The following is a 24,664-nucleotide window of genomic DNA, read 5'->3' on the forward strand; positions in this document are numbered from 1 at the left end:
GGTTGCGTGATTGAAGATGACATTACATGTTTCAGATGTGTGAGAAGAGGAATTATTTGAAGGTAGTTTGAGGTCTTGAGACACTGGCGCCTCGCAGTGTGACAGTGATGGAAACCGGGCGTGGTGCCTCACACAGCGTCGAGTGACCCAGGAGAGAAGTCCTAGACTCACGGCCTGATTTTGCATCTGGATAGCTAAGGAATCTGGGTACTACCCACTCGGCTTTTGTCACTTCTGGGGGCATCTGGTATAGATGCCAAGGGCAGTGGCAGGAGCTAGACCAGGGTCCCCTGGGGGCCCTATCCCATGGCCTCTCCCTGCCCTGGCTGCCTCCAGGTCAGGGAGCCTGTGGGCTTTGGAAGTAGTCTATCGTACGCCGTCCATCTTCTTTAGGGTCCTATTTTGTTGAGGTCTTGGTTCTCTCCCCGCACCCTCCCAAGTTTTGAGGCTTTTGTGTGGTTGTTTTGTGTTGCTAGAATCCTAGGTGCCCAGGTGGCCCCTGGACCTGGACCTCATTTCCCGCTTGAGCTGGGCACCCAGTGTGCCAGCAGACCTGGTCCTCTCTCGGGTGACTCTCCCCATCACGGGAGGGGAGCTGGGAGCCCTGCGGACACGGCCCAGCAGGTAACAGGAGCCACGGCTTTGCGCCGAGCTTGTTCCCGAATAACCTGCCTGCCCGCCCGGACGCCCTCCGTCTGGAAGCCTCGTCTCATCGCCCAGAAGTGGTTCCAGACCGGAGTGGGCGTTAGAGCCCCTTGGGCTCAACCCCACACTCCTCGCTCTAACTGCATCGGTCCCCCCGCATCCTCTCCTCAAACGATGTTCCTAATTTTAAGGGAGAGCAGGCAAAGAAAGCTCTGTTGGGAGAGAAGCCTGCCAGACACGGCTCACTTTTGGCAAACTTCAGTGACGCCATGTGCCGACGGTCACAGCCAAGCTGTGGCCGGGAGTGTAACCTTCCCATCAACAGAGCTGGTGGGCCTCCCTGTGCAGGTAAGTTGGGGTGAGGGGGGCTGGTGGGAAAAGCACTGGTGTGGCCTGGCTGACCAGCAGGCTGGTCCTGGCTGACGAGGGCCAGCTGGTTCTCTATAACGGAGGGAACTGGCTTGCTAGCCGTGTCTGCAGCAGTATCACCCCTACCCACCTCCACTAGCTTCACAAACCCTGGAACCGCCCGGGCTGGCCGTTCCCATCTGTTGGGGTGTGGAGAGGGTTCCAATGGCCTGACCTCCGGGGCCCTCCTGTCTCCCTGGACCGCACGGTGCAGCACTTGCCTGCCTGGCTAATAAACGATTGTGGATGTGACGCAAGGACTTGGATGGGCCGTGCTCCTTCCCTCCAGGTCTCCGTCTCAACCGATTTGCTAGTTACCACAGCAAACACCTGGCAGCCTGGGAGAGCGGTAGTGAGGCTGCCGCCCGGGGAGACAGCACTGGGCTCCGGTGCCAGGCGTGCTGATCTCAGTGGCCCCTTGTGTGTTTGGCCTGCAGGGGGCTTCCCAGCACCCGGGTGCGGTAACATAGGCTTTTAAAGATGGTCAAGTGGCCCAGTCGGTGTGGCTCAGTGGTTGAGCATTGACCTATGAACCTGGAGGTCACGGTTCGATTCCCAGTCAGGGCACTTGCCAGGGTTTCGGGCTGGATACCCAGTAGGGGGCATGCAGGAGGCAGCCAATCAATGATTCTCATCATTGATGTTTCTCTCCCTCTCCCTCTCTGAAATCAATAAAAAATATGTTAATAAAAAAAAAAAAAAGCCCTAGCTGGCCTGGCTCAGTGGATAGAGCGTTGGCCTGTGGACTGAAGGGTCCCGGGTTCGATTCCCTGTCAGGGCACTCACCAGGGTTTCAGGCTGGATCCTCAGTAGGGGGCGTGCAGGAGGCTGCCGATCAATGATTCTCATCATTGATGTTTCTCTCCCTCTCCCTTCCTCTCTGAAATCAATAACAAAATAAATGTAAAAAAATAAAGATGTCCAGTTGGGGGCAGAGGTTCCAGGCAATTTGGCCTCATTCTTGGGACCATCCCACTGCGGTGCAAGCACTGGGAACAGGAGAAACAGGAGCCTGTATTAGCAGATTTGGGATTACCCTCCCTCCCAGCTGTTTCCCCTTCCAATCCTAGATTGCACGTTACCCTCAGGAACAAACAAAGCCAGCTGCACGCGAGGAGGAGCCGGGAGCCGGAGGAAGCGGGCATCTGTGGGCAGGATGGCCCACTCTGCCCTCCTTGCGCCCAGCTGGCTCCCCTCGATGGCGGCACCGAGGGCACACGGAGATCGCGGGGGTTCTCTGTCTGCCCCCTCCAGCCTTCCCGTCAGCCCCCCCAGGGTCTGCGGCCCCCTCAAGCCCTCCGTCCCTGTCCTGTGACAACAAAGCCCGCGCATGGGAGCCGAGTACAGACAAACATTCTCTTTATTGAGCTACACATGAATTTCCATTAGTCAGAGAAGTAGACTGGCAGTGTGTAAGATATCACAGAAACCTCACCGATTGGGAATAGAAAGGCTTAGAAAGACCGTGGGCTTTTTTTTTTTTTTCCAAGTTTTTTTTTTTCCTGTATTTTTAATTTTTTTGTGTTTAGTCGTTTTACCTCCTTTTTTATCTGAAATGGCTGTGACTGGTCTTCAGCAAATGTCTTAAAAGTGAAACCGTGAAGAGGTTTGGGGTTTGAATACGAGTCAGAGTAGAAATGACAGGACTGGTCATGGAAACTGGCTTTCGTGTAAACACTGCATTCCATCTTTGCTTGTTAAATGTTTGCGTGTTTTTCTTTTCCATCTTGTGGCATTTAAAAAAAATGTGGGGGATTCTTTTTGTTGTTGTTCTTTTTATCTGCGGCACAAACATCCCTCCCCACGTGAGAAAGAGTGGACACAGGTCACCGAGACAGAGGAGAAGGTGGAGGACACACACACACACACACACACACACACACGGGGAGCATCCATCTGAGGCCGAGAAGCAAAAACGTCAAAGGAAAAAAAACCCGCAACCCCGACTCCCAAAGACAAGGAAAGCTGACCGGTATGTGGCACACAGGGCTCATCAGGACAAAGAGAAAAACTCAACTGAAAAGAATGACAAAGGGCGTCTGTAGAAAGGGGGTCGGCGGGAAAACTTTTCGATGGGGCTCTTTATACATATGATCCGGATTCTTCTGGGCAGCTACGGGCCAGCGAGCGCTGTGCTTTTCCTATACAAACCTGGGGTGAGCGTGTAGCTGGAGTGGCTGGGGGTGTGTGTATGTGTGGGGGGTGTGGGGTGCAAAGTGCAGCCCGGTCTGAGCACATTCTGGACACCTGGTGCGGACAGGTAGGCCTGGCACCTCTGCAGGGATGTGCCCCCACACCTGCCACCAGGTGAGATGGTGGGGGAGGTGCAGATGTATGTTTCTTTATTCCCAAAAAAAGAGAGAGAGAGAGAGAAATATGGATGTAATGGTGAGTTTTCCATTTTCCTTTTAAGCTACAAAGCACATGAGACATGTTCTTTTTTTTTTCCTTTCAAATTCTAAATGTAGAGACTCAACTAAAACCGGGTTCTACAGCATTCTACAGAAATACACAGCCGTCAGTCACTCTGGGGTCATAGGTTAGACAGGGGCTGGATACAGAAAGGCTGTGTGTCTTACAAAGGCCAAAAGGTCATGCTACCAGGAGATCAAGGTCAACAGCAGAGAGTCCGTGAAGCAGTCTGTAGAGAGAGAGATAAGGGGGTCCAGTCGGACCAATTTCTTCGCTTTTAAAAACCAACAAACCAACCAACCAACAGACCCTGGCACATTGCTCATGTGTTGGAGGCGGGCAAGATGGGGCAGCATGGGAGGAAGATCACAAGAAACCCAGGGAGGCCCAGCCCAGGCCCCTGAGGCCTCCCCCGTGGTCAGGTCTGCAATCCAGCCCCTCCCTGCGGGCCCTCCTGCCCGCTTCTCCCCCTCACCCCCTTCTCCCTAGCGCCCTGCATGTCCCTCCCCTCAGCTGCTCTGACAACGCCAACCAAGCCTCCCTTTTCTGACTCTTGCCTGGTTAGCATGAAGAGAGAAACCAGGAGGCAAGGGACTGCTCAAAGCAATGCTTCTTCTAAGTCCTTGAACCACCACCACCACCACCACTCACAGAGAAGCGTCCTTAATTTTCCTGTTGTTGTTGGGGGTGTAGGGCAGGGAGATGGTTGGGCATTGGCCATTTTGTAAAGGATTTTGGGATTTGCAGAGAGCCGGGCAGAACTGAGAGCTCCGGGGGGGTAGAAGCAGAGACGGGGGCTGGATTGATGCCAGGCCATTTGGCCTCCCTCTGCTCGCAGACATGGGTCTCAGAGGGTGATCCCACGGGGCTGGTCTCCTAAGTCAGGACTCCATCACGGCTCCTGTGTGTGTGTGTGTGTGTGTGTGTGTGTGTGAGCGTGCGCACAGGCACACACCTGCATGCTCATGGGCTGACTCAGGAAAACCTTGATCTATGGGGTGGTGGTCAGTTCTGTCTGAAACTCTTTCTAGAACAAACTAAAAAGAATTTTTTAATATATATCTGTATATATATATAAGTTTTTGTTACGCCTTTTTTTAAAGTTTATTTACCAACTTGCATTTGCCAGTGGGGTGTGTGTGTGTGTGTGTGTGTGTGCAAGCTTTTCTGAGTGCTGGGATCATTACCAAGTAGGTTGCTATACAGGACAAGAGGTCAGTACAAGCCGCAGCCCCGGAGGTTGTTGGCAATGATGATGTCGGTGACGGCGTCGAATACCACCTGGATGTTATTCGTGTCTGTGGCACAAGTCATGTGACAATAAATTTCTTTGTTGGGGGAGCGGTTTTTGCTTTCAAATTGTGCTTGGATGTAGGCGGCTGCGTCTTCGTAGGTATTGGGGCCTGTAACAAGACAGAACAGGGGGAGGCCCCGGTGAGAGCTGGCGGGGACGGGGTGTGAACCCCCAGGCCAGAGATGGGCTGGGCATTTCCCAGGAAGCAGGTGAGACGGCCAAGAAGAGAGAAGGCTAGAGACAGACACTCCCTCTCCAAAGGTGTCCCTGCATTTTACAGCCAAACCCACATGCGGTTCTGCATTCGCCCTGCTTCTGGCTTTTCAAGGTGTCTCAGTGCTTCCACACTGGATGGACTCAGGAGCCTTGGGTGGACAATGGCCACAGAAGGTCCCTTTGGCTTTCTGGATGAGCACCCTGAGGCCCGCCCCGGTCTGCCCTTCACAGCACTCACCCCTGGTCTAAACCAGTCCTGCTTGCCCGGCCAACATGGCTCAGTGGTTGAGCGTTGACCTATGAACCAGGAGGTCACAGTTTGATTCCTGGTCAGGGTGCATGCCTGGGTTGTGGGCTCGATCCCCAGTAGGGGGTGTGCAGGAGGCAGCTGATCAATGATTCTCTCATCATTGATGTTTCTATCTCCCTCTCCCTTCCTCTCTGAAATCAATAAAAATATATTTTAAAAAAGAAATAAAAATAAGCCAGTCCTGCTGCTGTGATAAACCAAGGCAGTGACTCTGAGGGAGGCCTGGCAGGTGGGCATCCAGGACTCCTGGCGTCGCAGGGGGTCCTGGGGGTCGAACTGGACCTGCACGTCTCCCTGCACTTGGCAGGGCTGGGGCGCCCCTACGCATTCCTAGTTCTTGGGCGAGTGGCCAGATGTAAAGGGCGCTGGTATCCCCTGGGTGGGAGGTTTAAGGTGCTAGCAGCGTGAGTAATACCAACTGGGCCCCACAGCCCCCACCCCTGTTCCTCGCTGTCCCCTTGATCCTGGCTGGGGCCTGGTGGGGATATCTGTGGAGGATGCAAAGACAGTTCTTTTTAATCAGCTGCACCCCAAGCCCACGTGGTTCTGCCCTGTGGACAACTTTCAATCACCGTAAAATATAGACCAACACAGAATTTCCTAAGATCCCATCAAAGGAAGAATCCTCTGTCACTAGGATCTGGGAGCTTGGAACCAATACCTTCTGGTGCTGAGGGTGTGGACCATACCTCCCCTGCCCCCTCCCCCCCCCCCCGCCCCCACCCTCCTGCTGTGGGTGTGTGAGCTGCATGGGGAGGCTGGGGCTTGGGCTGCTCAAAGGCTTCTGCACCCAGATAACCAAATGTGAGGGTTTCGGGGGGAGGGGTGGATCATCCCTGGAGTGGGGGTCAGGATGAAGACCAGCTCTGCACAGCCCATGGGGCAGAACCTCTCTCTCAACCCATAAGTGGTGAGTCGGTAGTGAAGCCATCAAGTGAGTGGCAACTTGAAGACGAGACAGAGTGCCAGAGTGGACCCCATCAAGGAGCTTCCTGTCCAGAGAGCGCCAAGACAGGGCACTGATTGAGGTGCAAGTGCCTGGGAGTGACTCCGGGGATGCCCAGCTCGTGTCTTCTCAGCATCTGCTGAGTCCTCGCCCTTAACAGCCAGGCACAGAGCCCACCTTGGCCATCCAACTACTACCTGCCCCCTGCCTGTCCTCTGCCCCTCAGCCTGCTCTGTGCCCCCAGTGGGCCTTGGCACCCCATGGGGCTACTTCATTGGTGACGATTTGCCCTCCGTTGTGGGTGATGTTTGCACCCAACAACAGTGACGTGGGGTTGGACCCCTCTGGGTGCTCTGCAGAACTCAGATGTTTCCAGATTCAGACCGACTTCCCTGGGGCAGCCAGTGCCTCCTACTGCACAGCAGTGAGACTAGCTGCCACGTGGGCCATGTCCCAGGCTCCATGGGGCTGGGTCGCTGGGGACAAAGAAGAGCCGTGGGGTGGTGACTGCCTGAGGGTCTGCCAGGTCCTCTGGCTCCTGAGACTCATCGGTCACCACCGCTTTCTCCAGACCTGAACTGGTCCTGCAGGGCCCTGGCTGAGGCTGGGAGGGAGGTCAGCCGTGGCCGCCTGCAGGCAGCGCCCTCCTCGGCCCGGGGACCTCTGGGCCTGCCCCGGGCCGCCCTGCAGAGGGTCCCATCCACCTCCTCCGTGTCAGCTCCCCCGTCCTTGGTTCCCATCCTCTGAGTAACAGACGGCCAGTGGGATGCAGACCAGGCACCGGGCTCTGTGCTCTCCGCTCACCCCTGTGGCCACCCCGCACCGTAGGCCCTACTGTTTCCACTGTGGTGCCCGGAGGAGAAACGGGGCCAGGGGATTCGCTTGCCCAAAGTGGCAGTGGTCTGGCTCCAGCGGCTGCTTTTGTGCCCCTGCCTGCTGGAGATATGCTCCTGACCGCTGTCCGACCCCAGCCTGCCACCACCCCGGCCGCTGCCACCCCTGCTCCTAGCACCCTGGGGTGGGCGGGAGCCTTGCTGATTGACAAGCAGTGGAACACTGGTGACAGACGGGCTGTGCTCAGAACAACCGATGGGCCTTTCTCCACACGGAGGGTGAGCACCACACGTCCCAGCGGTGGAGAAGGGTGGAGGGGACAGTGTAGCCCTGGGACCCGAGCCCATGCACGCCCTCCCCTCTCTCGGGGCTGCCTGTGAGGGGGTTCTTGGCTGAGCCAACCTGCGACACAGCCTCCTCTACTGCAGGGTGCAAAAGGGGCCCCTAGAAGCTTCCCCATCCAGAGGGTCAAAGGCTGGCTCTGCACTAGCCCCTGGCTGTGGCCCGGGGCCTGCCAGCCTACAGCAGCTGCCTCCCTCGGCCGGCAGCTGATGCCTCATCCACCCTCTGCAAGAGCTCCCCGTGGGGTCTGTGATACATTCCCCTGGGAGCCAGATGGGAGGGAAAAGCCCAGAGGGGGTGGAAGAGAGGCAGGCAGGGAAGGAGGAGGCCACAGAGAGGAGGAGGAGGAGGAGGAGGAGGAGGAGGAGGAGGAGGAGGAGGGGTTTGGTTTGGGAAAAGATGGGAGGTGGAGGAAGAGGGGAAAGCAGGCCTGATGGTGGAGGGGGTGAAGGATCTGGTGGGACACAGGCAGGCCTCTGATGGTAGAGAAAGCAGGTGTGGCCACTCACAGGCCATGTGGCTATGCTAATTCAGGCCCAGGTGCTGTGAGGCCAGCAGCCGCCCGGCGGAGGCCACTGGGGAGACCGGGGGAGGCAGGAGACCTCCTCTGGAGGTGACCAGGGTGAAAGGGGAAGCCTGCTGTCCTGCCCGCCTCCTGACCCTTGCCACGTCACTCCCGAGTCACCTGGTCACAAAGCATATGGATCAGAAGGTCCACTTCCCCCCACACCCAGGGCCGTGTCCTGGGAAGGGCCCAGCCTGGCCACGCCCTGGCGTCTTCCTCTGCGCCCTGTCGGACTCCAGCCGTGGTGCCCCGCACGCCAGCCCGTGCTGGCCCGGCAGCCTGTTCCCGGAGCCACAGGTTCACGCCTGTGCAGGGGACCCCGGTCCCTGGGAGGGGTGGGGCTTCCTCCTGCACAGGGACCCGAGACACCCACCTGTGTACTCAGGAAAGCAGATGGTCAAAGGGGACTTCTTGATCTTCTCGCCAAAGAGATCTTTCTTGTTGAGGAAGAGGATGATGGAGGTATCGATGAAGAACTTGTTGTTACAGATGGAGTCGAAGAGCATCAGAGACTCGTGCATGCGGTTCTGCGGCCGCAGGCGGGAGGGAGAGAGCGGGAGACAGCGAGAGGGAGACACGGAGACAGGGAGAGAGAAGGAGAATTAGGTTTGAGAGAGAGGAGCTGGGCTACTCAGCAGCTCAGGAGGCGCTCCCGGGCCCGTGGCTTCTCGGGAGGCGGACAGACAGAACAGTGATCTGCTACGCAGCACCGGGCTGCCGATGTCCAGCGCCCAGACCCATCGATGCCCCTCGTCTCTGGGCCAGAGGCAGACAGTGACCCGTCCATGGCTCCCGGGTGAGGCTGAGGGCACGGTGACCTGGGCTCTCCCCCTGCGAGGTCCCCAGCCACATGGTCTCCCTGAATGTGTGTGTGCATGCGTGTGCGTGTGTGCATGTGTGTGTGCGCGCGCATGTGTGTGTGCTGGGGTGGTGGCTATTGGATGGGAGCCCGGAGTTGGGCTTCGGCCCTTCCTGTCCAGACCTGCCCTCTTGAGCCCAGTCTGTGGGTGGGGGTGTCCTCTGCGAGGGGTGAGGGACTCTGTGTAGGTCCCTCCTGTGACCTGGGGGAAGTCACACCTGGGGGCAGCCCCTGGGGGGGATGCGTCTGCCCTGGCTGTCTGCAGGGGAGCCCGGGGACAGGCCACACCTCCTTGTACACAAGTCTGTTTAGCAAATGAATGCGCGTGTTGGGCCTTCAACTAAAGCAGAACCCTCGGGGGACAGCCTCTTTCCTGGGGCCGGGGTGAGGCTGAGGCAGAGGCCAACTTATTCTGTGGTGGGATGCCAGGGGCACACTCAAGGGTGGGGGTGGGGTGGGGGGGAGGGGTCTCTTGGCAGTGTGGGGGGCGAGTCTCTGCGAACGAACCCCTTTCTGCAGGGGAAGGTGACTTCCTGCGATGGGCCTCCCTGGGGGAAGGGACAGCTGCCCTCGCCCTGGAACATGTCCCCCTCACACCCGGCTCCCTGGGCCTACAGCTCAGGCCCATTCCGGGCTACGGTCTCCCTCTGAAGTCAGAAGACGGAGCCAAATCAGGGCGAGAGCAGAGATCAGTGTGGGTGCCACTGGGCTTTATTCTCCGAGATGGGGGGGTGGTGGGGGAGAGGAGGAGGCAGCAGTAGGAACTGAGGAAGCTGCCTCTTCTGTTGCCATGGCGACTTCCCCTATCTGAGCAGGAGGAGGGGAAGGTGGGGACACGTCCTCCACGGTCACTACGGTCACTACGCCCCACCTGCCGGCCGGCTCTGCACCCAGCACTTCCCCCACCTCGTGCCAGTTCATCTCACCAACCCTTAGGGGGCACGGGAGTGAAACAGGTGGTCGGCTCCAGAGCTGGGCCATGTAACAGGCCTCTCCAGTCACTGGGAGTGGTCTGTGGCCTTCAGAGGAGGAAACAATGAGGGTCATGACGGCCCAGGACCACCTTATCACAGCCGTGACCTCGTTCTGTGGCCGATGCTGGGGGGGGGGGGCAGCCTGTGTCCTCTGTTGCTTCTCGGGAGCCACTGGACAAGGTCACCCCTCCCTCGGGGACCTGCCGTCAAGGCCACTGTCCCTTTACTCTGCTAAGCAGGTCCGGCAAACCCATGTGATCTGATCACTCTCCTAGCCTCAGCCAGTCACCTGCATTCTTGGTCCCCCCACAATCCTGTTTAGGGAAGAGCGAGACTCGTTGGCCCCGGGCCACCTCAGGGCCTGTCCGTCAAGGGGCAGGTGGAGGTCTCCCCGCAGGACAAGGGCAGGGCCGGGGGCTCTGCACGCTCGGCTCACTGGGCTCCGAGGAGGGCAGAGTAGAGATGCTCCGACACCCATGGACGCTACAGGAAAAGCCCCTCCCCCCCCCCCCAGAGCCGCCTGTCCACAGCCCAGAGCTGCCAACCTGTGCGAGAGGCCCGCGCCCAGCGGCACCGCACACGTCCCAGCATCGCTTTGTCTACAGACACTGGGGTCACGGTGGGGACATATGCCCGGGGTGCTCCCAGGACCAGAGGGACCACCAGGGTGAGGAGCTGAGAGTGGGGAGCGCATCCATTTGGCTGGGCTGAAGGTCTCTTCCTCTGGAGGCCCCCGAGCTTAGGTCTGGAGGAAAAGCCCAGGCCAAGCTCTCGGCTAAGGATCCGACCGGCACAGCCCCCCTCTCCCCCTCCTCAACCCCCAATACAGGCGGGATGTGTGCGAGGCCCTCTGCGGGCAGCTGGGGGCTGTAGGAACGGCCACAGGCTCCTGCTCTCCCAGAGCTCACAGTCTAGGTGGGGAGAGGCAACGTGCACACATGACAAAGGTCTGCAGGGCCCGCAGCGAGCGGCATAGGGCCCGGAGGAGCCCGGAGGCAGAGGACATGGCGCACAGTCAGACCCGGATTCTCCGGAAAGAAGAGCCGATCCTGGAGATGGGGGCGGGGGAAGGGGGCAGCCGGGACGGCACTGAGCCCCCTCCACGCCCCGCAGGCCTGATGGCCATCCCTCCCCACGCAGACTGGAGCCCATCACCAAGGAGCCAAGAGCACAGCTTGTCCTCACTGGCTTCCGGGAGGAAACAGATGCCGGAATACAGTGCAAATGGGAGGCGGTATCATTTGAGAAAAGAGAGAGAAGCCAGAGGTCACAGCCAGACGACAGCCACCACCCCCACTTGCAGCCACCTGCCTGTCTGCCCCCAGCCCTGTGCCTGCTGGACTTCAGGGCGCTGAGGGCAGCAGGAGAGCTAGGCCCCACCACCCGGAGCGGGGCGGGCACCACGCACGCAAGGACGGGAAGGCGGGCTCTGCACGGGAAAGACCAGCCTTGGCCCTCAGACAATCCCGAGCAGTGGGCAGGGCGGCCAGTCACAGGAATCCTTGGGACCCCAGCAGGGCGTGCCCCCTGCACCTGGCGGCCCGCAGGCGGGGCCCCAGGACCAACCTGGGGCTGGGCACGGGACGCGTGTCGTGTGGATGCGCCTGGCGGAGGCTTGGGCACGGACACAGCACACCACACTCACGCTAGGAAGAGCTGGCACTTTGACTAACAAACACGTGACGGCAGCCAATAAATATGACAACCACTAGAGATTTATTAAACCCACAAGTCACTCTAGTTACAAAATTACAGTTAATGTGGGGTGGGTGGAGGCGGCGGGATGGGGAGGTGGGACGGCTGGAAGCTAAGGTGGAGGTTTGGGAAGGAGGGAGGGGGCGCCCAAGCCCACCCCTGCCTGAGATGGTGGGGGTGGGGGGGTGGGAGGAGAGCAGAGAGGCCGCAGCAGCAGTGGGGGAGGCCTGGGGGGCAGTGGGGACTGGGGCAGAAAGACCAGGAGGGAAGGGCCTGGCCGGCGGGGGGGCAGCAGGGATTGGGGGTCGGGTGGGAGAAGGGGCTACAGGAGCAGAGGTGTGTGGAGCTGCTGAGCAAGGGGTGTCCTCACCCTGGTGGTCTCGGTGCATGGGGTGGGGGATGAAACCTTTCCTTCCAGAGGGACCCTCTGACCAAGAGGGCCATGGATCTAGGACTCGGGGGGGAAAGGGGTGCTTCTGCTGACAGGGGCCTTCATCTGCTGGGGTGGGATCTGCCTGGAGCCTCAGGACCCCCCGGAGGGAAGGCCCCTGGGGGTTGGGGAGCCTGACCACCATCCCACAGCGGCACCCAGAGCGGTGCTCTCTGCTCAGGGTGGGGGCAGAGCCCACCCATCCTCAGACCAGTCCACAGGCTCCTCAGGGCCAGTCCTTGGGCCCTGGGCCCTGCCCACTCCGTCAGGCCAGACAGCCTCAGGGACCTCTCTCAGTTCTCTGCACAGGACCACCCACAGCACGTCACTCACAACATCTCCCCCTCCGCCCGCGACGGAGCCAACACTCAGGTCATCTTCAGCTGTTACGCCCCATGACGGAGCCGTCAGTGACAACGTGGCCTGGCCCGGCGACGCAGAGGACAGCGAGGGGATTTCGCCCCAGACACCCTCTCCTCCAGGACTTGCCCTGCACAGCCAAGGACACCCTGGTCAGGCCCGGAGGGTCAGAGCACGCAAGCCATGGAGCAGCACATCCGGGAGGGAAAGGCAGCCTGGGACGAAGGCCATGAATGAAGGCCCAGGCGACCAGCTCCTCCTGATGCTGCCACCGGGGAGGGCGCGGGCAGGAGTGCTCTGACCGCTGTGATGCGAGGGGAGCTCTGGGCCTGGAGAGCCGGTGACTTCCACCTCTAGGACGATGGGGGGCTCGGCCGGCATCCCCCTTTTTGTTGATTGCTTTTGAGTCTGGGGTCCCAAGGCAGAGGTAGGGGCACAGCTGGCCGCACCCAGGGTGACGATGCCGGGAAATAACTGCTGTCTTCAATGTTGGGCAAAACGGCTTCGCTGGCCTGGTAGCCTGTGATGGACGGGACATTGAGTCTTTGGCTCCGGGGGCCTGTCCTCTGCCCGGCCCCGGCGGCTGTGCAGGAGCAGCACGAGGGGAAGGAAACCCGGTGGACTTGGGTGGGAGGTGGCTCCTGCAGGCCAGCTGCCCTGGGATTTCCCAGAAGGCTGGGCGACAGCGAGAGAGCCGAGCCAGGGATGGGCTCAGCCAGGGCACCTGTCCCTGCAGGCACTTGGCACGAGGGACGGCGCTGTGCATCTGCCAGGCACCACCCAGAACCGGGGCCGGGAGGAACCCGGGGCCAGCTCAGAGCTGCTGGCAGTCAGGGGGCGACCCTGGGGGTCCAGGGGTGGCTGGAAGGGCAGAGGCTCGAGGAGGGAGCCGGAAACCTCTCAAGGCGCTCTTCCCATGGGCACACAGGGGCTGCCTGGGCTGTGGACCGTCGGCATCAGCCAACTGAAGTGCCAATTCCGGAGGCCAGCCCAGGCCTGGGTCGCCGGCGGTTCCCCACCCATGCCTACCGCAGCCCCTCCAGAGGTCCGGGGGTAGATGGGAGAGCCAGCCTGGGCCCCTGCCAGTGCACACTGCAGGGTGGCGGTCCTGACACCTGCCCTCCTCTGCCCCAGGGGCTGGCGGGACACCAAGATGAAGGGAAGCTGGGGACTGGCCTCAGGGGCTGGGTCCACCCCCTCCCGCCTTCCGCCCTGCACAGCCTCCACCCAGCCCCTGCCGGCTTGAGTCGAATTCGCTGTAACTTCAGAAGGAGAAGCACAGCAACGAACACCCGGAGCAGCCGCCTGAGACGCGGAGACAGGGAAGGCGATGGGTCACCCGGGCCGGCAAGGACACGCGCTACCTCCCCTCGGCATCCCCACCGCCCACCTCTTCCCTGGCCTCGGTCCAGGCACCGCGGGACTCCAGCCCTCCCACCATCCCCCACATGCCTTTGCAGTCAGTCAGTCTCAGAACCAGAACCTTTTCCAGACCCACGAGGAGTCCCGGATGAGGGCTCCCCAAGGGTGTGCATGGAAGGAGGGCCTGGAGAAGGAAGGGCTTGCACCCCAGGGCTGAGATCCAAGGCGGGTGGGGGGGAGGAAGAGGCGCTCAACCAGGCCTGAGCCCTTGGACCCACGCGCAGCAGGCGCAGTCCCGGCCTGGCTTTTGATGACAGAGCTGCCCGGACTAGAGAGACCCCAGGAAAAGATGAGCGATGGTTCCCACTGCCCCTCCCCTCCCAGCGCCCCGCCCCACGGCTGCCCCTGCCACCTGCACAACCCTGGCACTTCCAGTCTGAGCCACCACGTGCAGGGGTTGCCCAACCGGGGCCCCGACGGCGGCCCTGGCTCCCTCCTGAGGATAAAGCACTTGGCAAGGGAGCTGCAGGCAGGCAGGCAGGCAGGCAGGCAGGCAGGCAGGGGTGGCCCGCCCCAGGCGCGTCGCGGGTACTCGGACCCTGCCCAGCCCGTGTCACCACGTGCTCTGATGTCTGGGGCCGGGCGGCCGTGGACGGTCCCTCCCGCTTCGGTGCCAGCCACTGTGCTTGCTGGTGCAGAGAGTCTGAGAGGCCCGAGCTCTGGTTCCCGGGGGTGGGGGGGACGGGCCGGGTGGGGTGGCGGGCGGGAGGCCAGGCCGGGGCTCAGTAGAGGCCACAGCCCCGCAGGTTTTTGGCGATGATGACGTCCGTCACGGCGTCAAAGACAAACTGGATGTTGTTGGTGTCGGTGGCGCAGGTGATGTGGGTGTAGATCTCCTTGTGGGCGGACTTGTTCTTGCTCTCGTACTGGGCCTGGATGTAGGCCACGGCTTCCGTGAAGGCGCTGGGGCCTGCGGGAGAAGGCGGGAGAAGGGGGCCGGGTGAGGCGAGGCCACCAGCGGGGCCTCCCGGTGACAACTGACGGGGTGAGGAAAACGCAACCGCTCAGCTGCAGACCCTGCCAGCGGGTCCTCTCTTGTCCGTGACCCCCCCAGTGCAGGCCCCGGTGGGTAGAAACTGCGGTGCCTGTGAGCTACCTCGGCTCCTTCTCCTCACCCTCCCCTCTCTCAGGCTCACCATCCGGCCCCCGACTTGCTACCTCCCTTGGGGTGTGCACATCGCTCTGCTCCTGGGGGAGCCCAGGCAGAGGGTTTCCAGGAGCCCAGCCACTGTTTGCAGGGGAGAACTGGGAGCTTTGCATGGAAGCACCCCCAGGCTCCAGGAATTGGGGCCCAGGCACGGGCAGGGCTGCCAGGACCCTCGGAGGGAGGGCAGGAAGGGGGGCTGGATTTTGGAGCCACCGTGCTCAGCCCGGGTGGCTGCTGTGCAGACTGGGAGTGGCCTCCCTGGAGGGGGTTCCTGACCCTCAGGCACCAGGGTCTGCCAGCCCACAGCTCCTCCCCAGATCTGGGCTGGAGGGGCCTGCAGGCACTCACTCAGGCCTCCTCAGCGCCAAGCCAGCCTTGGTGCCCGACCCACCCCGCCTGCCCCCGCTGCCTCCCAGGCCACAGCGGAGGTCAGCCACGGCAGGATCCCTGCACCCCCAACTTATAGCTAAGAGGGGCTGGCTGGGGGTGTGGGGCTGCTAAGTCCCACCCACTTCTGGCTGCACTCGGCTGGGGGCCTGGATGCCCTGGATGCGGGGCAGTTGGCTTGATCTCGAGGCAGGGCAGGTAGGCCGGGGGCCTGGTCAGGCTGGGGATGCGCGCTCACCTCTCTGACCAGGCCCTGGCCATCAGGGAGAGCTGGTGGGCACCTGGGCTGCTCCGGCCACCCGGCAGTTAGGTAAACCCATGGCAACATCCTCACCATAGCATCTTCCCCAGGGAGGCCCGGTCTCTGCAGCCTGTGCAGTGCCCTCACCTCCAATAGGCCATTAGCGTTTCGTAACCACCGTGTGGGAGGTGTTGTGACCGCTGTTAGGACCACCATGGTCACAGGAAGAGCAGATGTTTGGTGAGCACTGGCTGTGTGCAGCGGCCAGGCCGAGCGCTCCATGTTCACCAGCTCACGTGGCGCTCCCAGCCGCTCTGCGAGGGAGGGCTACGCAATCACTGTGCTGATCCCCATCGCACAGGCGTGAACACTGAGGCCCCGAGAGGTTCTATAACCCGCTGGGAGTGGCAGAGCCGGGGGCAGGACGCTTGGGCTGCTGGGCTCAGCCCCGTGGCAACCCCCTCATCATGTTGGTGTTGCCGCCTCACTGATCATCTCTGTTTACAGACGACCAAGCCGAGGCTGGGCTCACACAGCCAGGACTCTGGCCCTGCCTCCCCTGACCAGGCTGCCCCACTGGCTGCCCCTCCCCGCCATGCCTCACTACAGCACATGGGGTGGGGGTGGGGGGGTGCAGGGGGCTGCCTTTGGTTTTGTGTTGGCTTCTCCGTGGTTGAGTCCGGCGCACCCTCAGGGCACCCACAGGGAGGCTGAGCTCCGGATGGGGGCCTGCTCCCCCGTGTGCCTGGTGGCCAGGCTCCTGTGTCCCTACCTGTGTATTCGGGGAAGCAGATGGTCAGCGGGGACTTCTTGATCTTCTCCTCGAACAGGTCCTTCTTGTTGAGAAACAGGATGATGGACGTGTCCGTGAACCACTTGTTGTTGCAGATGCTGTCGAAGAGCTTCAGGGACTCATGCATGCGGTTCTGCAACAGAGTGGAGAGGCGGGTGAGCGCCGGTGCGCGGGCCGACCCACCGCAGCCACCACGAGGAAATGTCCGCCAACGCGGCGGGACGCACCACCGAGGGACGGAGACAGGGGACCCACAAGGACAAGCGGGTGCGGTCCCCGCCTCATTCCACACACAGGCAGGTTGGAGTGGAGCCGGGCGGGCGGGGAGGGGAACGCAGCCCCAGCCCTCCTCCCCCAGAGGGCTGACACGGTTGGGGCAGCGAGGTCGCTGGGGGGACTCCAGCTCACGGAGAGGACATGCACCATGCACTCGGGGCAGGGCCACACCACTATCCAACACGTCTACACGGAACCGCGGGCCATGCAGATCCCTCTACCGGGGCCTCATTCCGATTGGCCAGCGGGGGTGGGGGTGGGGGGGCCACACATTCAGTTGGGACACATTAACCGAGGACGAAGAGGTCCTCGAATTAATCCAGAGTTGGAAGCAGACACAAGGGGACAGCGCCTGGGGGGTGATCTTGCTGTGGCCTTGGTGTGGGTGGAGGTTGGGTTGGGTGGCTGGGCCATGGCTGGGTCATGGCTGGGCAGGGGGTTCGGCTCTGGGTGAGCTGCTTAACCCAGCAAAACAGATGAAAACAGAGAGGAAGATAAAAGCCCAGCAGAAAACATGAGAGAAAGAGAGAGGGGGGGAAAAACGCTAAAAAATTCATTCAACTGGTATCAGGGCCGGGAAGTCAACGCAGGTCCAGCCTGGGGCCCCCCTGCAGGCTCAGAGGCCATGGCCACCAAGGGACCGCGGACTGCGTGGCTGGAGATGGACGCGAGCGGGGGGAGAACCAGCCTGAGCCCAGCGGCTGGAGAGGGTAAGGCGAGAGTGGGCGGGGCAGGCATCACAGCAAAGTCACCCGCGGTGCCCCGGGGACCTGCTGCTTTCAACTCTTAGCTGGTGGTTGCACTGGAGGGAGGTGCTTCATACCTGCCCGGCTTGGAGGGTCTCTCAGAATCTGCTCATGATTTGGCCTTGGTTTGGCAAATTAGGGCCCTGTAGGTGGTGGTGCTGGCGGTGGTGGTGACGTTGTGACAGGCTGAGGCCCAGTGCCCCCGAGGCCACTGGGGTACGAGGGCAGGATGAGGCCCCGGGCTCCCGGGTGCGGTGGACACGGTGGCTGGGCGGTGGGCAGTGGGCGGCAGCCACCAGCTCCAGGAGCCACCTCCGGGCACCTGTCCCGGGCAGTCCAGACTCTCGCCTCAGGCCAGGAAGGGACCCGTGGGGCTGGTCAGGGCAGAGTCCGTAGCCCACAACTTGTCCTTCAGCCACACTCCCGGACAGAGGAGCCCGGTTATTGTTATGCGCTGCGTGGAGTCCCGAGTGCAGGCTGCTCTTCACAGCCGTGCCAGGCTGAGCGCCCACCGTCACCCTTTGAAGGAGCAGGACGTCGAGCGGCTGCCTCATGACACAGTGGCAGGGCCAGCGCTGGACCCTGGGCCACGTCCGTCCGGTTCCCAGCCGCCCAGCACAGCCGCGCGTCCTGGACAAACGGTCGTCGGCTTAGTTCTGTAGCAACGGTGTTGCTCTCGCTGCTGTGGGCGATGAGCCGCCTTCGTGGGCTGCTGTCCATTCTAAAGCCCATTCCTGCCCCGGAGGGGGCGCTGCTCTTTCCTGGGCTGTCCAGCTGGCTGCTTTGGGGAGGAAGGCGCCCGAGGAGGAGCCTGTCCCCGGCCTGGGCCCACCTGCCTCGGCTTCCCCAAGATCCTCTGCTCCAGCCCCGGGGGGACGAGGGCAGGGCACACGGGGAGGAGGGGAGGTGAGTGAGAGGGACAGGAAAGGCAGGAAGGAGGAGGAGCATGGAAGGAAAGCGCCCAGGACACTGCCCAGCTCAGCAGCAAGGGCTGGTGAGGAGTTTGCAGACGGCTGGCCAGGCCGGACAGGGCAGGCAGACTGGAAAGGCTGCCCAAGCTCGGGGCCTGGCATCTGCCCAGCCCCATGGTTCACGGAGACTGGAGGGCCATGGAGCTTCCGCCCCGTGGCTGCCAGACCCACCCAGACTTCCCTCTGCGCCTGCCCTGCTGCAGAGGCGCGGGAGAGCCCTGCCCGTGACCCGGGGCCTGGGACTGGGGTTGGAGCTGTCCACAGGCCTGGCCGGCAGGTCCTAGGGGAGAGGCCCGTTCAGGGAGAAAAGCCGTCCCCCACCCACTCTCCAGCCCTTCACTTTCTTGGAAACACACGGCCCTGCTTCCCACTCCCGGCGCCGCAGGGAGAGGTGAGCCGAGTGGATGGAGCTCAGACCACGGGGTGGCCACTCAGACCGTGAACGGCGGCTTGGAAAGCACAGTGGACCAAGGGGACAGTGACACAGGGGCCGGGGCAGCCCCGTGCGCACAGGCATCGAGAGGGCAGCCCGGAGCCACCCTGGGCTGTGGTGCGGCCAGAGAGTCGGGTCCAAGCACAACACGGGGTGCACGTCTCTCCCCCGCCCACCCCCCACGCCGGAGATGCCACAGCCTGCCGCGGTCACTCATGAAGACGGCGCCACCAGAAAGAGCTGCACGGCTGAGGCCCCAGACGCCTCCCCCAGGACAAGGCAGGGCTGGGGGGCTTTGCTGAACCCCATCTCAGGGTGCAGCTAGGCCCAAAGGAGGAAGGGCACGGTGGACACGCCAGCCTGTGGTGCGAGTCTGGACCACCCACCCAGGCAGCGGCTTCGGCCCCCATCTGCCAAAAGCCCCTTGGTGTGTTGGTCCCTCAGGACGGCGGCTGCTTCCCCCATAGCACTGCACCCTGCAGCCCCCACCCCGCGGCCCGTCAGACCTTCACCGCAGCCGGGGGACCAGCAGACAGGACTGATGAGGAAACTGACCCAGAGAGGACAGGCCCCCCCCGCCATGACCCAGGCCTCCCTCCAACCTCAGGGCTGCCCGAGAGGCTCGGGGCTTAGGGCCTGTGCGTGCTGCAGACAGAGGAGCTGACCAATGCCACGGGCGTGACCCCACAGCCCAGGAGCCCCACCCCTAGGAGGTGCTGTGGGCTTGTCTCGGCGCCCTCAGGGGTGGACCACACCAACACCCGCTTCCCTGGCAGGCTGTGTGAGCAGGCCCCCCGCCCTGTGGGCTGGAGACCAGACGGGGACTCTCAGTGGACCCCCAAGTCAGGACAACCACCAACTCGGTGCGGCCGTGCCAGGAACCTTCACCTGGATGCTCTAGTCCATCGCCAGTGACCCCACAGGTAGGTACTACTGTCGCCCCCTCCCCGTCCCCCCCACTTTGGCAGGTAACAGTAACCGAGGCGGAGAGGGTGCTGCCTGCATTTGGCAGCAAACCAGGACTAGGACCAGAGTGACGCAGCACCCTCGCCAGCTGAGCGACCCCCGCTAAGGCCAGATGGCCACTCTGAGGCCCCAGATGGGACACGATGCACATCAGAGGCAGGAACCTGGGCTGGTCTCCTCCAGAGGTGCCTGCCGCCCTGCCCTCCTCCCTGCCTGCCGCCCACCCCGCAGGCCTCTCCGGGCAGCAGCCCAGCCAACCTCAGGGACGGCTGTTAGGCCTAAGAACCGCTGTTTCCGTCTCACGCACATTCTTGCCGGACCCCCCCCCCCCGCCCCCCCCCCGGCATTCTTCTAGGACTGGCTTGCTTTGGGCCTGGCCTGCCCCTCAGACTCTGCCCTGTTTATCAGGGAGACACTCACTGCCTGAGACGGCCCCCCCTGCCGCCCAAGCTGCCGGCCTGTGGCTGCCTTTTCTGTACCGGCGTCACCAGACATTCCTCCATCCACGGGAACCTCAGCCACTATGGAGCTGCGTGGACCACCACTGTGGTCTCGCCCCATAGCGCCCACGCCTGGCGGGCACAGGCCACTCATTATGGTCTCGCCTCATAGCGCCCACGCCTGGCGGGCACAGGCCACTCACTGTGGTCTTGCCCCATTGCGCTCACACCTGGCGGGCACAGGCCACTCACTGTGGTCTTGCCCCATTGTGCTCAGCCTGGCGGGCACAGGCCATTCACTGTGGTCTTGCCCCATTGCGCTCACACCTGGCGGGCACAGGCCACTCACTGTGGTCTTGCCCCATAGCGCCCACGCCTGGCGGGCACAGGCCACTCATTATGGTCTTGCCCCATTGCGCCCACGCCTGGCGGGCACAGGCCACTCATTATGGTCTTGCCCCATTGCGCTCAGCCTGGCGGGCACAGGCCACTCACCGTGGTCTCGTCTTCGTGGAGCACCTGGTCATAGCCGCTGAGCGCGACACAGAAGATGATGGCCGTGACGTCCTCGAAGCAGTGGATCCACTTCTTGCGTTCAGACCGTTGGCCCCCGACGTCAAACAGCCTGCGGGGAGACAGGGAAGCTGGGGTGGTGGGCGGTGGGGCCCAGGCAGGTGGGAGGGGGTGCCCGGTCAGGCTCCGGGGCCGGAGGAGGAGGAGGAGGAACTGGCACCTGCCCCGAGCAGCCCCAGGAGCCCCGCTCCCGGTGCTCAAAGACTGACACAGCCGTTCAGGGGGTGGAGCGGCCTTCTCTGCGGTCTGTCCCACCCTCGGGCTGTGCTTGCATGCAGGGAGTCCACCACCTGCCCCCGCGTCTCCAGAGCCTCACCTGGTCAGGACACAGGCTTCTACCTGTGTCTCACCTGCTCCACCCGACACCCAAGAATCAGACCTATAGGCATGTGGGGGCAGGACAGGGGCTCCCAGGCCTCAGTGTGCGAGGTCACCCCAGGTGGCCATGCCACCTCCGGCCAGTGTCTGAGAAGTCCAGCCGCGCACCTTGGGCTCCCATGCCGAGGCGCTCAGAGCCGCTGTGTTCTGCTCTTGGGGAGAGCCTTGCTCCTCCCAGGCCTCAGTTTCCCCAGATGTGCTGGGAGGTGGGTCAGCGGATCCCTAAGCCCCTCCAGCTGAGATTACGTGGGTCCTTGGGGTCCCACAGCTATTGTTTGGGCTTATCCATGGCTCACCCCCCACCCCTCCTCACAAGGTTTCCTGGAAGGTGACCCACCTTCTCCCTCCCGCCCCCTCAGAGGTCACCAGGGACGGGCTTCCCTCCCTGTGCCTCAGAGCCCCACTCCAGGACCCCTCTTCCGGGAAGCCCTCCTGCTGACCCCGCCCTGAACTCGGTGGGAAACAGACCTACAGACAGGTCCCTTCTCCTAGCTACCTGCCTGTCCCCACGCGAGAGCTCCAGAGGCAGAGCTGAGGCTGAGGGTTGGCACTGCCCATGGCCCGGCGCCCTGGTTGGGGCTCGCAAGTCCCCTGGGCCTCACCTGAAGTGAAGGTTCTTGAATGTGAAGTGGGTTTCTACGATGCCGGTGGTTTTGACCCTGGTTCGGAGGATGTCCTGCTCGGTGGGCTGGTAGTCACTGGCCCCGATCCGATCCAGGCTGTCCAGGTAGCTGGGGACGGCAACACACAGGGGACCATGGGGCAGGCTGTAGGCACAGCCCGGGGCTTGCTGGGCCACCCTCTTCAGAACCCGGTCCCCCCCAGGCCCCTCGAAGGCCACGGAGGGAATGATGGCACCACCTTGTCCAGGGCCAGGGGTGGAGGTGGGAGGGTGGTCGTACATCCTCAAAGAGCCTCTAATTCAGACCACGAGGGCCTCTATGCACGGCTCCAGGGACGCTCAGACGAGACCAGACTCTGAGGGTTAGACTCTGAGGCTAATAGGCTTATGAGGCTGCTTTGTCGTTGCTTCGTGACAAAGCGATAATGGCCAACACCTGGCCTCTGTTCTTCACGTGTGACCAAGTGGCATCTTTAATTTCCAAGTTACATGTACTCTTCTACAGATTACAGAGCTGAGCGTCAATGAAGGTCAGCACCTTGCCCAGCCGGGAGCTGGGCCTTGAACCTGAACATCTGGCCCCAGAGTCCACACTCAAGTCTCTATAGTGTTTCCAAGAGGCCCCGAGCATCTGCCCACCCTGCTATACCTGCTGCGAGTTTACCCAGGGGTCCGTGGGAAGGGAGGGTCATAGGTCACAGAGGGGACAGTGGCTGGCCTGCCTGGGACCAGGTCTTCCGCATCATGCCCCCCACTTCTGGAGATGGACCAGGCCTTTGCACCCCACCTGCCCAGGCCGAGCACCTGGAAGGCTTTGGGATCTGTAGGGGTTAGGTTTGAACCCAAAGCCAGGATGGGATCTGGGAAATCAGGATTGGGCTCCCCCAGGGCCAGCCAGGCATCCACTCCTGGTGCCTGGGGGCAGGAGCCGCACACAGCCCACGGGGGTGGATCCCCAAGTGTCTGGGGCAGGGATGACGTGGGTTGTGGGTGCACGTGGAGGGGCTGAGCTTCAGCAGCCCCGGCCCTGGGCCCTGCTGGCTGTCCCAGCGGCTCTGACCTCAGCCCCACCCAAGCCCTGCCCTCCACACGGTCCCTGCCCCACCGGCGGCTGCCCCCTTGCCCGGGTCACTCACTATTTGGCAGAGTCGTTGAGCTGATACTCCCGAGAGCGGTTGAAGCACTCCTGGATCCCCGAGTCGCCCCAGAGGCGCACCATGGCGGACAGCAGCTCCGGAGAGAAGGGCTCGGTGTCCTCCATCCGACTCACCACGTCGCACACCATCTTGGCGTCGGCCTGCGAGGAGACATGGGTGGGGCTGTGAGGCTCGGTGGGGACAGGAAGTCTGGCCGGGCACCTGCCAGGGCACCGGGACAAAGCTCAGCCCCAGGCCTGGTCAGGAGAAGCGGGCCACTATCTGAACACCTTCCTCTCCCCCCCACCCCATGCCTCTGGATATGGGCGCAGTCTGCTTTCCTAGGCCCTCGGGGACTCCCAGGGCTGGCATAGCTCCGGGGCTCCTGTGGGCAGGAGAGAGTGGGCAGGGCTCTATTCTACACCTTCCAATACCCCCAAGCAGCCCTGCTTTCATTCATTTTGAAGGCTGGCATTTTGCAAAGTTTTTTTGGGGGGAAATGTCAATGTTTTTGGCTAATAATTCTCTACTTTTTGAAAAAAAATATTTTTATTCATTTCAGAGAGGAAGAGAGAGGGAGGGATAGAAATATCAATGATGAGAGAGAATCATTGATCAGCTGCCTCCTGCACGCCCCACACTGGGGATCCAGCCCACAATCTGGGCATGTGCCCTGACCGGGAATCGAACCGTGATCGCGATCACAGGTGGTCAGTGCAGAGCTGGGACTCAGACCAGGAGCCTGACTCCAAGGCTGGCCTCTGTGATCATACCCACAGATGCTGGGGGTCGCCACCGACGACAGCACCTCGGACGGCAAACGATGCCAGGCGGAGGGGTCCACACCCAGGGTGACACGCATTACCAGAAAGATCCATGCTCCCCAGAGCCTCCGGAAATGACCTTTCAAATAAACGCCTTGTCTAGGGGCCGGCTTCTCGAGGAACTCAAAGCCGGACAAGGTGGCCACCTGAGCCCAGGCCCCGGGCAAACCCTGTCCACCGAGTTTGCGCACGTTTCTCTGGGTGACGGGACCGCGCTCAGAGCACTCTCCGGACCCCAAGGCAGAGAGCCTGCTGCCTGCCTCGTGGCTGGAAGGCATGGTGAGACAGAGCCCCTGGAGGTGGCTGGGAGTGGGGTGCGCTAGGCCCTAACCTCAGGGGCCCCCCAGAATCCGGGTCTAATTCATGGGCACAACAGTTACTACTAGACGATGACTCTACTCTCAAGGCCTTTCAATCCTCTGCCTTCCGACCGTGCCAGAGGAGAGCCAGGCTCCCCGCCCGTGGCCCGTGGTCCGTGGCTCAGGAAGAGAGTGGGAGGGGCTGGCAATTCACAGGTGTCCTCTGGGGAGGGAGAGACACAGAGGAGACGAGGTCAGCACCTGGGAGATGTGTGGCCCACAAAAGATTCTGTGCAAAAGGCATGTGGACTCAAGTCTTCTGGGGAGACTTCCAGAATCAAAAGCTCTTTCCACGCCAGGGCTGTCTGTGAGGAAGTCCTGGCAGCTGGGTCCCCTCTGTACACTTGCCCTGGGAAGGAAGCTGCTGCTGGCCCAGAGGCCGGCAGGCTAGGCCCACAATGCTAGCCCAGAGCCAGGCCCCAGCCCCCAGGCCCCAGCCCTCGCATCCCTGGGCCGCCCTCCGCTGGCCTCCTGGCCTCCCAGGTTCCCAGGTTGGAGATGAGTTTCTTCAGCATCTGAGCATCCCCGGGGCGTCCCCCTGGACAGCCTGCCCCCGGGGCCTGGGCCCTGGGTGCCCTAGGCAGGCAGAGGCTTGGGGAAGCGCAGGAGGGGAGAGGGGGTGACAGGGCGGGGTGCCTCCACCTGGGGCTAAAACCAGTG

At 62.1% G+C, this 24,664-nt stretch overlaps 1 protein-coding gene across 2 annotated transcripts in view; it reads right to left on the reverse strand.

Annotated features, from left to right (window-relative positions):
* Positions 1–2,395: 2,395 nt before the first annotated feature.
* The window catches only part of GNAO1 (G protein subunit alpha o1), a 120,232-nt gene continuing 97,963 nt past the window's right edge, over positions 2,396–24,664 (reverse strand). The window contains exons 4-9 of one of the 2 annotated variants that reach the window (XM_070398609.1): positions 22,822–22,982; positions 21,666–21,794; positions 20,608–20,737; positions 8,346–8,499; positions 4,653–4,868; positions 2,396–3,694 (exon numbers count right to left, since the gene is read on the reverse strand). In XM_070398609.1, coding sequence (XP_070254710.1) covers positions 4,681–4,868; positions 8,346–8,499; positions 20,608–20,737; positions 21,666–21,794; positions 22,822–22,982 — 762 coding nt within the window. In that variant the 3' untranslated portion in view covers positions 2,396–3,694; positions 4,653–4,680. Of the gene's footprint in view, positions 3,695–4,652; positions 4,869–8,345; positions 8,500–11,502; positions 14,623–16,259; positions 16,414–20,607; positions 20,738–21,665; positions 21,795–22,821; positions 22,983–24,664 lie in introns of those variants that run through there. The other variant, XM_070398610.1, reaches the window with a different exon arrangement.

Source organism: Myotis yumanensis, unplaced genomic scaffold (assembly GCF_028538775.1).
Source record: "Myotis yumanensis isolate MYYU_CA2020_CCGP unplaced genomic scaffold, mMyoYum1.0.hap1 SCAF_18, whole genome shotgun sequence".
NCBI lineage: Eukaryota > Metazoa > Chordata > Mammalia > Chiroptera > Vespertilionidae > Myotis > Myotis yumanensis.